This window comes from Esox lucius, chromosome 7, assembly GCF_011004845.1.
Source record: "Esox lucius isolate fEsoLuc1 chromosome 7, fEsoLuc1.pri, whole genome shotgun sequence".
NCBI lineage: Eukaryota > Metazoa > Chordata > Actinopteri > Esociformes > Esocidae > Esox > Esox lucius.
The window spans coordinates 15,579,662-15,596,238 of record NC_047575.1 but is presented as its reverse complement, the minus strand read 5'-3'; the positions used below and the strand labels follow the sequence as shown (position 1 = coordinate 15,596,238).

Below are 16,577 nucleotides of genomic sequence, written 5' to 3'. Positions count from 1 at the left end.
GAACAGGTTGCCAGGTAATAATATGTAATAGTATAGCAATAGCAACAGTAGTAAAATAGAATGCGCAATTGGGCATAACTTACCAACTGCAAAATGCAGTCTGTGGCCAAAGCACTGCAATCTGGTCCACTTGTTCAGGTGCAGCCTTCACCATGTTCACAGCATTGTCTGTTGTAATACAGACTAGATGACTCTCATCTAGGCCCCAATCAGCTAAAGCTTCTCTCATCCCTGTTGCGATGTTCTCACTTGTATGATCTTCTGGGAAAAATGCAGTTTGCAAACAGCGACTTTTCAGGTGGAAGTCCTCATTAATAAAGTGTATGGTCAGACTTATGTAGGGCTCCGTTGTCTGGCTGGACCACAAGTCCTTTGGCGACGTGAAATGTTATTGAATCTGTGATTTCTCTCTGCCGTTTGGAACTTTTCTCGTATGTAATACTGGCAGATACATCTGAAATAGATTTTTGCTTTGGACGGCATTGAGATGCCCTCGTCATACAAAGATTTGTGGTGCCCTTAAATGACAAAACAAATTGGTCGTGTTGTGGCAACAATTGCAAGGCGCTCTCGACAAAGTACCTGTTTTTGGTCAACATCCTCCTGTCTGTAGCCGAAATATTTCCATGTAATTGACGATGCATTTCTTTTTGCAACCAAATTCAAAATGTCTGTATTTTTTGCCTGTTCCTCGCTCATCATTTCGTCAAGCGCAAGCAGAGCCTACATGTCAACTAAGTGCAGCAACAAACCGTGTTTAAAATAATAATAAACTGTGTTTCCAATAACCCATAAATCAGAATAAATTATATTTTATCAGACAGATATTATGCTGGTTTTCCATTTGAAATAAATATATATTTCAGACTGATATATGTTTACCTTACTAAATCGCATGTCCTGCGATGTGACTATTGCGCCATCTCGATGTGGAAACAATATATCGTGCAGTCCTTGTTTGGACAGTGGTAAATATACTTATACGGTAGAATTTGAAAAGACAGGATGTTCTAAATGGAATGAAAATTGTTTTGTCCTGCTCTGCTCACCACTGAAAGGTTTCAAAAGGACTCTTTCTTTCAAGAATTACAGATCTCTGGTCTTGCTGGCATCTGAATGTTCATGCTTTACCTTGCTTAATATTCAATGCTTTGTTAAGTAATGTCATTGAAGCTTCATACCTTTTTTAATGTAATCAATAATTGCAGAAAGTTAGGAAATAATTAATGTATACTTCTCTTCACATGACAGTTTGATAGTAGACATACAAAGTCATATTTCTCTTCTCATATTCATTTGTATAGTCTTACAATGGTCATGTATTTTAGGTTGATAGTATACAGTATATCAAATATTGTTGCAGCGCAATATTGCTTTGTTCTCTGGGAATTCATTCTTAGGTCATAAATGCTTTTTGATAGATCAAATAATCTGCGGTACAGAGACTTCAGCAGGAGCCATAACCAAAACAAACACTGAAATATGCATTCAACAGTATGGATTACGTGAAATCACTCGCAATCCTCAAATGTTTGATGAAAACTTTGTGGGTAGATGAGTTCTGATTCAGACCGCCGTGCTTAGTGTTTGAGTTGTTACAGACATCATCATCATCATCATGTCATGTGGCTGTTGCCACATCCCCCCTGATCTTCATCTCTCTGCCTCTCCCTCCATGTGGTTTCCCCTCCGTGGGTCAGGCTAAGGGGAGAAGGGCAGAGTGGAAGGGGGCATGCTGCTGGCTGAGGCCTGGCTCTACCTTCACTCGCAGGGCTATGGGGCCGGAGGAAGACAGGAGTCCTCCACGTAGCTCCAGCCGGTGGAGGAACCCTAGAGTTGAGCGGTCCGTTGACGGCTGCAGAGGTAGGTAGCAAGAAGGCATTGTGAAGTGTCAGTCCCGCAGAGAATGTCCACATCAGAGGAACATGCTGCCTTCCTAGGCCCGGTTCTTCTGGCACTTAGAGAGTATCTGTTTTCAGTCTATTTCTGTGTGCGCACAGCCATCCAGACGATTAGTTATATCCCTAGAGACTCCTAAACATATTTACCTGTGTGCTACACTGTCGTTTGCGCAAACAATCTGTAAGTCACCCTGGATAACAATGTCATCTAAATAATGAACACGCGCTAATCCTTTATGAGCAGATGGATGAGTGTGGAAACAGTGAAAGGGAAGACCAATGGGACACGGAGAAGTGAGGGAAGAAGAGACGAAGGCCACAGGAAATCTGGTTAAGAGGATCAGAGTTGGCCCTTTGAAGGAGGACACCACACGGGGCTAGCTGGCACGGCGGGTGGCGTTCTGATCGGAAGGGCATCGGGCGGGGGGGCCCCTTGGAGCTCATTTGGAACGATATGAGAAGAGCATTAATCTGAAAAAGAGGATTCGGGACTGGGAGAGCCGGGGAGGGAGGGGTTCTGGGCAGGTGGGTCACGGCCACCACCGCTCACACTCCCCTTTGGGGCACAGCTGTAGGCAGGAGGTCCAGAGTCATATCAGCAGGGCCGCACAGAGCACTACAGGGGAGATGACTCTGGGCCAGTGGGTTAGCAGAGCGGACTCCCATTAAATTGTTGGTTCTGCATGGTCACTATCAAAGCACAACTGTTACCACTGAGTCCTCTCTGCCAAGGCCAGAGTCCTCAAGCACCACAAAGCTCCCGCCAAACACACATCAAGGAGTGTGTCCAGTATCATCAGCTGTTGGCACAGCAGAGAACATGTTGCTAAGTCACTGCATTGGTCCTTATCTGCTGTTAAATGAAATGGGTTCCATATCCGACTGAAACGTTTTCGCAGACACCTCTTTGAATGTTGTCATTAACCTAAAACAACACTATGGTGGTGAACAGGAGCTGTCATTTACCACTCAGACAAGCAGCATTTGAATAAACAAAATGCCACCTCTACTACAATCACTACCACCACTACTACTGCAATTACAACCACCACCTCTACTACAATCACTACCACCACTACTACTGCAATTACAACCACCACCTCTACTACAATCACTACCACCACTACTACTGCAATTACAACCACCACCTCTACTGCAATCACTACCACCACAGCTTTTACCAGCATAACTACTACTACTACTGCTAATATTACTACCACCAACACTACTACTACTAAAACTACTACCACCACCATTTCTACTGCAACTACTACCACCACTACCATTACTACTAGCACAACCACTACTACAAACACTAAAATTACTACCACAACCACTACTACAAACACTAAAATTACTACCACCACGACCATCAACACAACAGTACTACAACTACTACCAACACCACTGTTTACATTACCAACACTACAACCACCACCAGTATATACATACCAACACTACAACCACCACCACTATTTACATACCAACACTACAACCACCACCACAATTTACATACCAACACTACAACCACCACTACTATTTACATTACCAACACTACAACCACCACCATTATTTACATTATAAACACTACAACCACCACCACTATTTACATTACCAACACTACTACCACCACCATTATTTACATTATAAACACTACAACCACCACTACTATTTATATACCAACACTACTACCACCACCATTATTTACATTATAAACACTACAACCACCACTACTATTTATATACCAACACTACAACCACCACCAGTTTTTACATTACCAACACTACAACCACCACCAGTTTTTACATTACCAACACTACAACCACCACCAGCAACATCAATACTACAAATACTAATATTACCACCATCGCTACTAATGCTGCCACCAAAACTACTACTACTAATACTACTACTACTAAAACTGCTACTACTACTTCCACCATACCTACCACCAATATAACAAAACAGGAGTGCCTGAAAAGGAACCAACTCTTACACACAGACAACCAGATCCAGTACTCTGAGTGACTTACCTCCCTTGTTCCGGTGTCTGCCTGGTGCCCTGCCCTGCAGGCTGACCATTGGTCCTCCCACGAGCAGGAAGAGGAGGAGAGCCAGTTCATACACGGACACACATCCACACCTAGTCCTGGGTGCCATCTCAGTCAGGCTCCTGGGTCACCTCACACACTCTGGGGTAGTTCCACTGTGGGACACTAGAGTTTCCAGTCATCAATCACATGGAGGGAAGCATGGGAGATATGTTGGGGGGGGGGGCGGGGGGGGGACCCCGCTTGGTCTGCTACACTCTCAATCACATCCACATCAGTACCGGTACCCAGGAGCCCCTGACGACGCCGTCACGTATCCCCAAGTTAATGCAGATATAAGAGGTTCTCCTCCGTCCTTGGCTGTCAGTCCGCTTCTCCTGGGTCTCAGTCAGAAGTCCGCAGCCCGGCGGTGAGACGGCGTCTGGTCCCCTTACTGAGTCCACACAGTCACGTCCTCCGAGGACTCTGGAAGCGTCCTTCCCACAGAAGTCCCTTCCCACAGGATCCTCTCAGACAGCGCTGCACAGGACAGCTGGAGGACAGCACTGGCTGAGCAGAGTCACAGCAGTGTGGAGCTCTCCCTCACTCCCTCTCCCTCACACACGTGCTCCCCCCCCCCTCCCACCCACCCCCCACCCACCCTCTCTCTCTCTCTGAAGACTGAAACAGCTGCGGGTGAAGCTGGAGACACTGGTGTTGATTACTTAGGTGCTGAAGTAGACAGTGGTGCTGATGCTGTTTGTGGCGGCAAAAGCCTGCGCTATCTGTGAGTGTTTACTCAGAGGAAGCCTCAGCACAGGGCGCACTCATTACAGACACAACAAACTGAGAATGACAACAAAACACAGCAGTCCAGATGTGTGAGCGCAGGAGGAAGGACAGTCAGAGGAGGAGAGAGGCATGAGTAAATTGTGACAGTGAAACAGCTGAGGAAACAGAAAGCGAGAAAGAAAAATGCCAACGGTTGAGAAGTGTGGAGGAATATCAGGCGTGCGCGTGGAGAGGAGAGCGGATCCGGAGAGGAAAGAGGCAAGTAACAGAGCCGCCTCTAATCCTCACAAGCAGGCAGCCAGCCCTGGAAGCAGCAGCCGACACAAAAAGGCTTTCTGAGGAGAGAGATGACAGCCTCAGCACGCGGCTACAGTGTATGTCAGCTCAGCGTCACTGAGCAGCATGGGGAGAGAGGGAGAGAGATACGATGGGGAGAGCGGGAGATGACTTCAGAGACTAGAGAAAGTGGAGGTAGAGAGAGAAGGGGAGGATGGAGAGAGGGGGATGTACGTTCCCAGCTATCTCTGGAGTGCGCAGGGTTTTTCACCACGGTTACAGCAGCTGAGCGAATGAGAGCCTGAAGATAACAGTAATGAATGTTTACCACAAGTCAAGGTGGCAATTACTGTCCTCTGTGGTGAGAACACACCTGCGGAAACACTGCTGTCCGACCTGGCCATCAGCCCTCTTTAAAAGCTATGCATACAATACCATAACAGCGAAGACATGTCATTGCTAGCTCTTCCTGGCTGCTGCCCTTTCAGAACCCTTACTCCAAGCATGTCAATGAACAAGACGGGCTACATGGCAAATCTTCAGATCAATGCAGCCCAGGAAAGAGACACCAGGCTGTCAGAGCTGCCAGAGGTGTTGTTGGTTGATTGGACCCTGCATGTTGATAAAAAGAGATGCAGGAATAATGAGGCATGGTGTGTGTTTGTGTCTACCTGACTGTCTGCTTGTCTGTATGTGTGTGTGTGTGTGTGTTTGTGTGTTTGTGTCTGTCTGTCTGCGTGTCTGTATGTGTGTTTGTGTCTGACTGTCTGTATGTGTTTGTGTGTGTGTGTGTGTTTGTGTATATCTGTCTGTCTGCATGTCTGTATGTGTTTGTGTGTGTTTGTGTCTGTCTGTCTGTCTGTCTGCATGTTTGTATGTGTGTTTGTGTCTGTCTCTCTATCTGTCTGTCTGCGTGTCTGTCTGCGTGTCTGTATGTGTGTGTTTGTGTCTGTCTGTCTGTCTGTCTGCATGTTTGTATGTGTGTTTGTGTCTGTCTCTCTATCTGTCTGTCTGCGTGTCTGTCTGCGTGTCTGTATCTGTGTGTTTGTGTCTATCTGTCTGTCTGCGTGTCCATGTGTGTGTGTTTGTGTGTGCTGCACACAGTCATTGATGTATTTATGGGTAATTGAAATGCATCACGGAACCTCTCTGAGGTGGGTCAATCGATGGACACTTGAATCATTGCATCACTGTTACCCTATTCACTTTCTATACTATTCTCTGGTCTGTATTAGGATCTGTACTCGTTAATTCTTTAGGGCTGTAGTCTGACCTGGACTATGTTATGATCTGTACTACTTTTCTCCTTTGAGTGGCAGTTTGACTTGGACTATATTATGATCTGTACTACTTTTGTCCTTTGAGTGGCAGTTTGACCTGGCCTATGTTATGATCTGTACAACTTTTCTCCTTTGAGTGGCAGTTTGACCTGGACTTTATTATGATCTGTACTACTTTTCTCCTTTGAGTGGCAGTTTGACCTGGACTATGTTATGATGATATTCACTACTTTTTCAACTCACATGCTCTCATTATTATATTAATTGAGTCCGTATACCAACAGACTTTTTCACTCATAACTCATAAGAGATATGCAAAAACCATATGCAAAATGTTTGTGCAAGAAGCTATAGATAGTCAAAGGGTTGATCTGCAGTGTAAACAAGCACACAGCAGACACCCTGAAACTGTTTAGATTAGAAGTCATAGTTACCCAGGGGACACTATCAGATTTGAGAGATTTCGCAAAAGTCTCCATATACATACACAGATCGCCCTGTTTAACATTATCCCGGTAGACCAGATACTGCTTCCTAGCTAACTAACTCGACATTAAGCAGCTCAATGGCTTGTCATCTTGATTTGAAGGTTTAATAAATGGCTGTGATTTTACACGGTAATATTGAACCATGTATGAGATTCAGAACCAACAGATTTCAGACAGTGATACAGCGGTAACTCAATATCAGGATATTTTTACTCTGTGTTACTTCATTTCTCCTTCCAATATCCTTGTGCAACATGTTCAAATATGATTTGAGCAATGCATTTACCGATCCCATTGGAAACCAAGCAGCTTTATCAGTTCCAAGATGGCTAATTATTAAATGTATTCTATTGATGTGCGCCTTGCTTCATGCAACAACAGAGGCTGTGGGAATAAACTGCCCGCTAACAATAAGAATCTAAGTATTGCAAACTGTTGATGGCATACTGCAAAATGTATAGCCTACACTTTTTAGATATAGCTACAGTCATAAAAACAGCAATTGATTGGAGCCTTGTTGAAAACAGTGCCTGTGGTGGAAATTAACAATTTAGACCTATGGCTAGTGATTTTTGCTGTATAATGCATATATCTTTTATATGGCTGCTGTCATTATAAGGCAAGTTAACTACAACAATGGAAGAAAACAGCAAAGCGTGCATTGGAAAGTACTCCCTGCCTGTCTACTATGTGTTGTTCACGAGCAGAATTATTTTTACTGGTCTTTAAACAGCTTAAATGCAGTTACTTTGCTGGTATTCTGCCTACTGAACAATTATTAGAGCAAACAGTAGCACCCTTCATAAAACTAACACCTAGATTAAATGGAAAGTTAAGAAAGCCTGAATTTGCTCATCAAAAGGAAATGATGATTGGAAGAAGTTCTCTCTGCTGGTAAATGTGTGTTTACGTTGTTGTTTGTGGTATATGCGGGATAAACGTGTTCGTAATATCCGGAAGATGGTGTTCACTCCTGAAATCTGTTCTAGCTACATAGGGGATGCATACAGGCTACATCTCCGCTAGGCAAGTGAAACGCTTGGTTGTAATTACTACAGCCAGACACAGACCACATCGGCATGATCAATGTTTCAATGGTTCAAAAAGGGCTGTTTTTTGAAATGCAAATACTGTCACAGTTCTAGACAGAGCTATAGAGGCAAGGACGTACCCTCAGTGATATGATTTCATTTAAAAGAGTCTTCCAGTAATAACGATGTCCTTTGGTTGTCTATTTTGTGTTGGATGTATGTCTTTAGTTGAAATTATTCATTTTGTCTCTTATCAGTATTTGCGTACATTCTTCTTTTTATAAATAGGCACTACAATGACCAAAACCGAGGTGGTTCTTTGTCCTTTTGTGTTGCAGTGAAATTCCTTTAAGGGTAAACTGCTCCCTGCGCATGTTCATCTGTTGAGACCGTGTTATGACAGTGAGCAGGTCAGCATGTGTGAATCTCCCATTGACCGTCGAGGTACAACAAGGCGTCATTGCCGTTTATAGCGAGGGGACAGTTGGGGGGATGGGGGCAGGTGGGGGAGGGGGGAGGAACATCCACAGGCCTGCTTCTGCGGGTGACAGCAGCAAATTACAAGCGGTCCTCTTTCGGCCCCATTCCCCCACCTCACTGGAGGTGGAAGGGAAGAGTGGGGAGCCTGGTCTAGGCTGAGGAAACCAGATGTAGAGATCTTGGTTTGAGGTATGCAGAACATCATAGGGTAAATCCTGAGACTTGGTCTCTTTGGTATTCTGAGGCAAAGTCGTATGCTAAACGTATCCCACAGCTGTAACGTATCCGGGTTTGAATTATTCATCGAATACACAGGATGTATTTTAAATGTCACTTTTGGAAGGTTTTAACAATAATTGAGTGTAACGTGTGCCATTACCACTGCACTGTTGACAGAGCTGAAGAGTGTGCAGAAAAATGAGGTCCAGGTAGGTTCAGTTTTTCAATCTGGACTCCAGTCTTTGGAGACACGGTGACATTCTGTCTCTAACATGGGACCGACTGCCCTTCACATTCAGTCTACTGAGGCCAACCAACCAGGGAAAATGTACTATCAGATTCATTTGTTTTCTACTGAAGAATGAAGTCACTTTGCTAACACTCAAAAATCAGGCCATCAAAGTTTAAAGGCGCTACCCATAGGAATTGTTGAGAATTTCAGAAGATTGTCCATCATACATCTGCAGAAATACTGAAATTATAATGTGTGTTTGGCTTTGCAATTATAATGTGTGAATTACTTGTGTTTGGCTTTGCAATTTATGGATTTCTCCTCCCCGGCCTGGTCTTACATTGATTAATCTAAAGTGCTGTTACGTGTACTTTCAATAACATGAAGTATTTTGATCACAGCTATTTAAAACAGGAAGATGAAACCAAAGTAAAAAGTCTGCAATGAGTCTAATATGAAGCGGGGGAGGGGAGACATCTTGTGAATAGAGCATGATGTTCTTGTAATGCACCTGTCTTACATATGGGGGACATAGCACCTTTAGCTGGCTAGCTTTCCTTTCTGTGAATCTCTGCAAGTCAATGCAGAGCCTACTTTCAAGTTATAACTACATCATACCATTGTAACAAAAATCACATACTTCATCCAGGATTTATCTATCAGTTCGATTCAAAGACTATTCATCAAAATTCCTTTGATTATTAATAGATGTTTTGCATTTCCTCTTTTGCAAAAATAAATATAAAAGTTGATGTAATATGTGGCAGACAGTGTAACACAGCTGCAACTGGTCAGTGCTCCACATTTCAACTGGTGCCTTTCACCGAAGGAGCCAAATGTCTCTACTCACACACTGCCATCCAGTGGCCATGAAATTAACCAACAAAGCCTCCCTTCGCACCAAGTAAAATACAGCTCTGGAAAAAATGATGAGACCACTGCACCCTTTTCTTTCCTTCCCAAAAAAGGTTAAAAAGAAGGTTTTAAGTGAGGAAGATAGGGTTAAAAGTAAGAGAGCCCTGCAAATTGAACGCTTCTGTTCCTCAATCAAAACCTTCCTTTTCAACTTTTTTGAAAAGGAAAGAAAAAGGTTCAGTGGTCTCTCAATTTCTTCCAGAGCTGTATATACTGTAGACGCCATTTGGCTGCTCCTGTCTCAGGAGGGAATACAAAAACATGACTGTTGATCATAAAGGCTTGTGCACATTCTTGTTGCCGAAGTATCAAACAAATACAACAAAGCTACAGCCTCTTTTTTAAGGGAGAACAAGAGAATATCGTAAGCCCAACCCCTTAATTGAAATGACCCACTGAAAACCGCATGCACACGCACAACGTAGTCTGAGAGCATCAGGGCCCTGCCCTTATATACCAGAATGAGACACTGAATTGTGTCTGCGCTGGTAAGAGGAGCTGTGAGACCATCTGCCAGACAGTCATAGCCCAGCGCTGTTCCCCACAGCACACAGCCGCTCTTCAACATGCTATTAACATGGGCCCTGCCCTTAGCCTGATGCCTCTCACAAAACTACATAGAGTCTGACTGGATCCTTCTATCGTCACAGACAGGCAAGACACTGTGCCGGTCACTGTTGTTATGAGTGATCACTGCCTCTGTGTGCCGGTCACTGTTGTTATGAGTGATCACTGCCTCTGTGTGCCGGTCACAGTTGTTATGAGTGATCACTGCATCTGTCTGCCGGTCACTGTTGTTATGAGTGATCACTGCCTCTGTGTGCCGGTCACAGTTGTTATGAGTGATCACTGCCTCCGTGTGCCGGTCACTGTTGTTATGAGTGATCACTGCCTCCGTGTGCCGGTCACTGTTGTTATGAGTGATCACTGCCTCTGTGTGCCGGTCACGGTTGTTATGAGTGATCACTGCCTCCGTGTGCCGGTCACAGTTGTTATGAGTGATCACTGCCTCCGTGTGCCGGTCACTGTTGTTATGAGTGATCACTGCCTCCATGTGCCGGTCACTGTTGTTATGAGTGATCACTGCCTCCGTGTGCCGTTCACTGTTGTTATGAGTGATCACTGCCTCCGTGTGCCGGTCACTGTTGTTATGAGTGATCACTGCCTCCGTGTGCCGGTCACTGTTGTTATGAGTGATCACTGCCTCTGTGTGCCGGTCACTGTTGTTATGAGTGATCACTGCCTCCGTGTGCCGGTCACTGTTGTTATGAGTGATCACTGCCTCTGTGTGCCGGTCACTGTTGTTATGAGTGATCACTGCCTCCGTGTGCCGGTCACTGTTGTTATGAGTGATCACTGCCTCCGTGTGCCGGTCACTGTTGTTATGAGTGATCACTGCCTCTGTGTGCCGGTCACTGTTGTTATGAGTGATCACTGCCTCCGTGTGCCGGTCACTGTTGTTATGAGTGATCACTGCCTCTGTGTGCCGGTCACTGTTGTTATGAGTGATCACTGCCTCCGTGTGCCGTTCACTGTTGTTATGAGTGATCACTGCCTCCGTGTGCCGGTCACTGTTGTTATGAGTGATCACTGCCTCCGTGTGCCGGTCACTGTTGTTATGAGTGATCACTGCCTCTGTGTGCCGGTCACTGTTGTTATGAGTGATCACTGCCTCTGTGTGCCGGTCACTGTTGTTATGAGTGATCACTGCCTCCGTGTGCCGGTCACTGTTGTTATGAGTGATCACTGCCTCTGTGTGCCGGTCACTGTTGTTATGAGTGATCACTGCCTCCGTGTGCCGGTCACTGTTGTTATGAGTGATCACTGCCTCTGTGTGCCGGTCACTGTTGTTATGAGTGATCACTGCCTCCGTGTGCTGTTCACTATTGTTTTAAGTGACTGCTGTGGAAGAGACGATTATGTTGAACCTCAACTAACAGGATGGTCAAGATGTGTCAAAGTGCAGCAGGAGTTGCTGGGTCACTTGACCGGTTCTCTCGCCTGGACTGATGAAGGAAATAAAGAACAATAACAGCTGGTAGGCAGGCTGGCCGGAACAGGGGCTCTGCAATATTGTTTCTCCACACAAACTCTCTGGGCTAATAAAGAAGTGCTCCTGACCTATATTGAATTATAGATGCTGTGCTTTCTCTCTCTGTGTTTGTGTGTTTTTGTGTTTGTGTGTGTACATGTTCACTGACTAAGTTTCAATATCTCTACCTTTTTATTGGAAAGGGGAAAATAAAAGGCTATTACTCGTATAAAGTATCTTTACAGCCCCTTACAAAATGCATTAGACGCTTCTCTCCCTATTGACTTTCAGCACTGCATTAGAAGCTCTTTATAGCTGCATTTATCCTGCCTTCAGAAGGTGTCCTTCATTTTGATCTTGTCCTGATCTTGACCTGGTCTGTTTAAACATGTAACACTGGATGACAGTAAGATCACAATGCATCATTTAACTATCTACACCTGTAAAAGCTCCAAAATGGGGGAACAGTCTGATTTTGGAGAGGTTCACTACAAAGGCTGCATGTTAGAAGGAATAAACAGGGCTAATGTAAATGTGAATTTGTATGTGATTAGCTACAAGACACAGTCAAATGTTACTGTGTACGCACTCTTTGGTCACTAATAAATACCAAAAGCACACAGAGAATGGATTTATGATCATTCTCTAACAAGCCCAGCTAAGATAAAGTTTGGACAGATGTGACTTCATTCAGAATGTATCCCCCACCAAAAATAATATGTTTCTGCATTTATTCATTCCACATATGAGCACACACATATAGACACATTTTACAACCCTTGAGGGGACCACAAAAAGGATTCTCATTCATTAGCCCGAAAAACCTAAACCTCAACCAAGAAGCTATCCCAGACGCCTAACCTTAACTCCTAACTGAAAGCCTAAAAAAATAAATAAACTCTTCACCCCAATTGTAACTTTTACCATTAACCTAACCCTATCCTGAAAATACCCATAATCCTCATAGACACCAGCAGGTGTCCTCAACAGGATACTAATCTAAGAATACACACACACAAACCCTCCCAAACCCTCATACACACAACACAAACAGAAAACCACACACACAGCACCAACACATCAACGAGCCTTAGAAGATTGAAAGCTAGGATAAACATAGAATCCCTGCCAACAAACTTACCAAAATGTTTAGGAGAAAGTCTGAAAGAGAAGTACAATGAGAGCATTGATGTTGGCAGCTTCGCGACAGCTTATTTTGCAACAATCTGTCAGGATGGGAGCAAGCCAAGCATTATTTTCTCTTTATCGCCCACAACTTCCTAATTGCTTTCCTAAAACAAAATTCTCAACTTTCTGCAGTCGCCTCATGAATGACTTCATTAGGAAAGTAATATAGTCAAGTATGGGAATATAACCTTTGATTCATCCATCCATACATACACTAAGGCGGGATGTACCGTAGCAGGCAGAGTATACTGGAGGAACCCCCCAACGCCTCCACCCCAAACCCACACCACCAAAACACATGCACAGTAAAAAAAATAAAAATAAAACCCAATGCTTTCACACTTAAAAAAAAAAAGAAGGAAAATGAAGGAGCTGTCCACTGTTTCCTAGTGCTGAATAATGCTGCCATCTGTTGTCTTTATAATGATACTGCAAACTGGCAAAAAATTGTACCACTCTTCCAGACATCAAGACTAATTACATAGTGGAAAGAACTGCTTTGCTCTGAGTAGAGAGATCGCGGATCACAATGAGCGCTATATATATCGTATAATTTTAACAGTTGAATTCATTGGACTTCTGGCCTTATTGCAAACTCAAGTCCTTTCCTCCCATACTCTCCCTTTCAGAGGTTGAAACATTCAATTAATGTACATGGCAATTGAACAAAATGGCTTAAAATATGACCTTTTATCACAATCCCCCCAAAATGTAGAGGTGAGGGGGACTGCCATCTAGGGCCATCAGGAAGCAATTGGGGTTAACTGTCTAGCTCATGGGACGGCTTAACAGATTTTCACCTTGCCAGTTGTGGGTATCTATTATTGCGACCTTAGGGTTACTGGTCAGATGCTCTGAGGGCTAGGCTAGCTTCTGCCCAGGGCGGAGTCAGAGCCCTGCTAAGGAGCTCCATCTGCCCCAGGCTGCACTCAGCTTTTCGGGTGTTTACCGGCATCCACACAGAGGCCAGCTATTTATCAGGCCCTGTCCAGCCTAAACACTCCCCACACTGAGGACACATTAACCTTGGACTGCTTCACTCACACACAGTGCTGCTGGGAAAGACAGGTGTGTGTGTGTGTGTGTCTGTCTGTTTGTGTGTAATTTGTTTATCACAAACTGTAAAAATAAATTATAAATTATACACAGGAGCTGGACCATTGTGCACTTGTGAAACTATTAGGGAAACCATATTTCTCTCTTTCCCTCATTTTAGATCTGGTTTGTCAAATCAGCTTGAAGGTATACTGTATTTTCAATGCATTTCATGAGTGTACGGTGCTTGGTATTCCTGACAGGATTTAGGCTGGGAATCAATCCAATCACCTTTGTCTGCCTTTCCACATTCTAATGCACATTCGAAAAGCAGTGATTCAGCATTTGAGGGGAACACATTCATGGTAAATGAGGTTTAATATGAAGTTACCTTTAAATTGTGGTCTGGATTGAATTCTATTTTGATGAGTGTATTCTCCAAGAACCTCTACTGGCTAAAGCCAGATAGTGTGTAGTGAAATGTATCCATTGATAACCTCAATAATGACACCGTATTATCTATTAATATCCTCAATAATTACTTACCCTGTCCATGGATAATGTCTAAGGCATGGAGAAAGTGGACCAGTAGCAGATAGGAGGCCATTGTGGATGAAGAGACAATGGGTTTGCCGTAGTCATGCAATAAGGACCTGTAATAACAAATAACCAGTAGTCAGAAATCAGCATTCTGAGAACCTTTCTATTGTGTGACCTCTGGTTTAGCTGTTTACATGGCAGTCATTAGTGGCAGTAAACAAACCTACTTCCTGCCGAGGAAGGTCTATCTCCCTTCAAGGAACCTAATGATGAAGCTGACCTTCACCTGAAATACAATGAGAAGGTCGGGCAGCTATTAAACTCCCGCTGACCATATCCTCTGTGCGATCTTAACGTCAATCAGCTGCTGAAATCAACAAGCACAGGTTAACAGTTTCATTTTCCTCCCTGCAAAATACAACCTTCTCCAATGGACATGAAATCACATGCTGAATCATTCGAAAAGCATTAGCAAACAACATTTTAGGGAATAGAGATATTGGCTGTCTCCACGTAATGTTTTCCGTGTGGGAGTTCAGTCACAATTTCAGTTGGGAGGTTCTGCTTGGAAAGTCGTATAATAAAGACAGCAGATTACTGAATCCTTTGGCCCACATACATTGGAGATGGGAATGGCCCACATACCACATCAGGCAGAGAGTGAGACCATGGCCCTCTGATTGCTGGACACTTTTAGTCGGTGGCCTGCTTTTATGTGTAATTATGTGGAGCTCAGAGGAAAGCATCCCGTACCGAAGTACCTGTATCAGGTGCCTAAGTGCCTTTATATTAGCTGTCTAGGCCCACTCAGTCATTCTCAATAGCATAGCAACAGAGCCGAATGGGCAATCGAAAGCTTTTTACAATATAATGCACTGCTTTCGTATTTCAGCAGGATAGAGAAGCACAGCAACTAATATAAACAGAGGCTGGCTTAATAGACCAGAATGATAGAGAGCAGCTATTAACGGCCACTGAAAGCTGAACATTCTTTTTCCATTCGGCCCCTGCTGTAAATGTACTCTTTTATCTCACTGGGTTTCTCCTACTCTCTCGAGTTCTAGAGCTCAATATGTTTATCTAATTTCCTGAGTTCTAGAGCTCAATATGTTTATCTAATTTCATGAGTTCTAGAGCTCAATTAGTTTATCTTCTTTCCCCGAGTTCTACAGCTCACTATGTTTATCTTACTTTCTTGAGTTCTAGAGCTCATTGGGTTTCTCCTACCCTCCCTAGTTATGCAGCAAACTGGAATGTCCCTTTCTTTTACTAATTCCAGAGCTCCCTTTGCTTTTAATTACATACACTGGAAATTGGGATTCAAATTCAACTGCTAAACAAACAGTGGCATTACTTTTAAGTGAAGGACCAGCTGAGTATATCATTATTTGCGTGACATATTCTGGCATTTCACTCAACACACTTTCCACGGTCTGTCTCTCTGGGAATACAGCGTCTTGCTAAGATACAACTGAAACACATTATATACACCTACTATTGATGAACCTGTGATCTTCCCCATTTGAGGAGTGGCCCCTCCATCTTCTTAGAAGCCTCTTGCCACAACAGCTATCTGAAAGGGATTACATCAATGGCTTTTTGCTACGAGCATGGACAAATTACTTCTCCTCTTGCAAGCTAATGACAATGGCATCCCTACACACCCACGGTACATACCTCCGCTTCAGTTCTCCTCAGACAGCAGTCAGCTGTCCATTCCGGCACAGAGCACCAGGGCAGGAGAGAGTAAACGTCTGTGAGGGGAATGGAGACCAGCAGCCAGGGAGAGAGGAACTATTGAACATCATGATCTTGGCTGCATATTGCCTGTTCTCTTTTTATTTTCTTGAATACAGGCTGCTGACAAAAGAATGCCCTTGATACCTATGAACAACCTTGTTTTGCAGAGAGAAAATGAGACAGAGAAAGAGACAGCAGCAGGGAGAGAGCGAGAGATATTGAGATAGAGAGAGAGGATTGCGTGGGGAGAGAGAAAAGCGGAAAGGTTTATTACTTGAATTACAAGCCCCGCTGCCTTGTGCACACAGAGTACCGGTCTCTCATCCTTAACTATAATTAAAAGGATCAAAGCAGTTCATCTCTGTACCTGATGCAGCGGGGAGCCTTTCCACTCAATA

The 16,577-nt window shown here is 44.0% G+C and overlaps 1 protein-coding gene across 5 annotated transcripts in view; it reads right to left on the bottom strand.

Annotated features, from left to right (window-relative positions):
- The window catches only part of LOC105010784 (roundabout homolog 2), a 155,371-nt gene extending 139,038 nt beyond the window's left edge, over positions 1-16,333 (bottom strand). For 4 of the 5 annotated variants that reach the window (XM_029121164.2, XM_029121166.2, XM_029121165.2 and 1 more), the window contains exon 1: positions 3,935-4,135. In XM_029121164.2, the coding sequence (XP_028976997.1) occupies positions 3,935-4,061 (127 nt within the window). In that variant the 5' untranslated portion in view covers positions 4,062-4,135. Of the gene's footprint in view, positions 1-3,934; positions 4,136-14,445; positions 14,553-14,662; positions 14,726-15,934; positions 16,013-16,116 lie in introns of those variants that run through there. The other variant, XM_029121167.2, reaches the window with a different exon arrangement.
- Between the last annotated feature and the right edge of the window lie 244 nt (positions 16,334-16,577).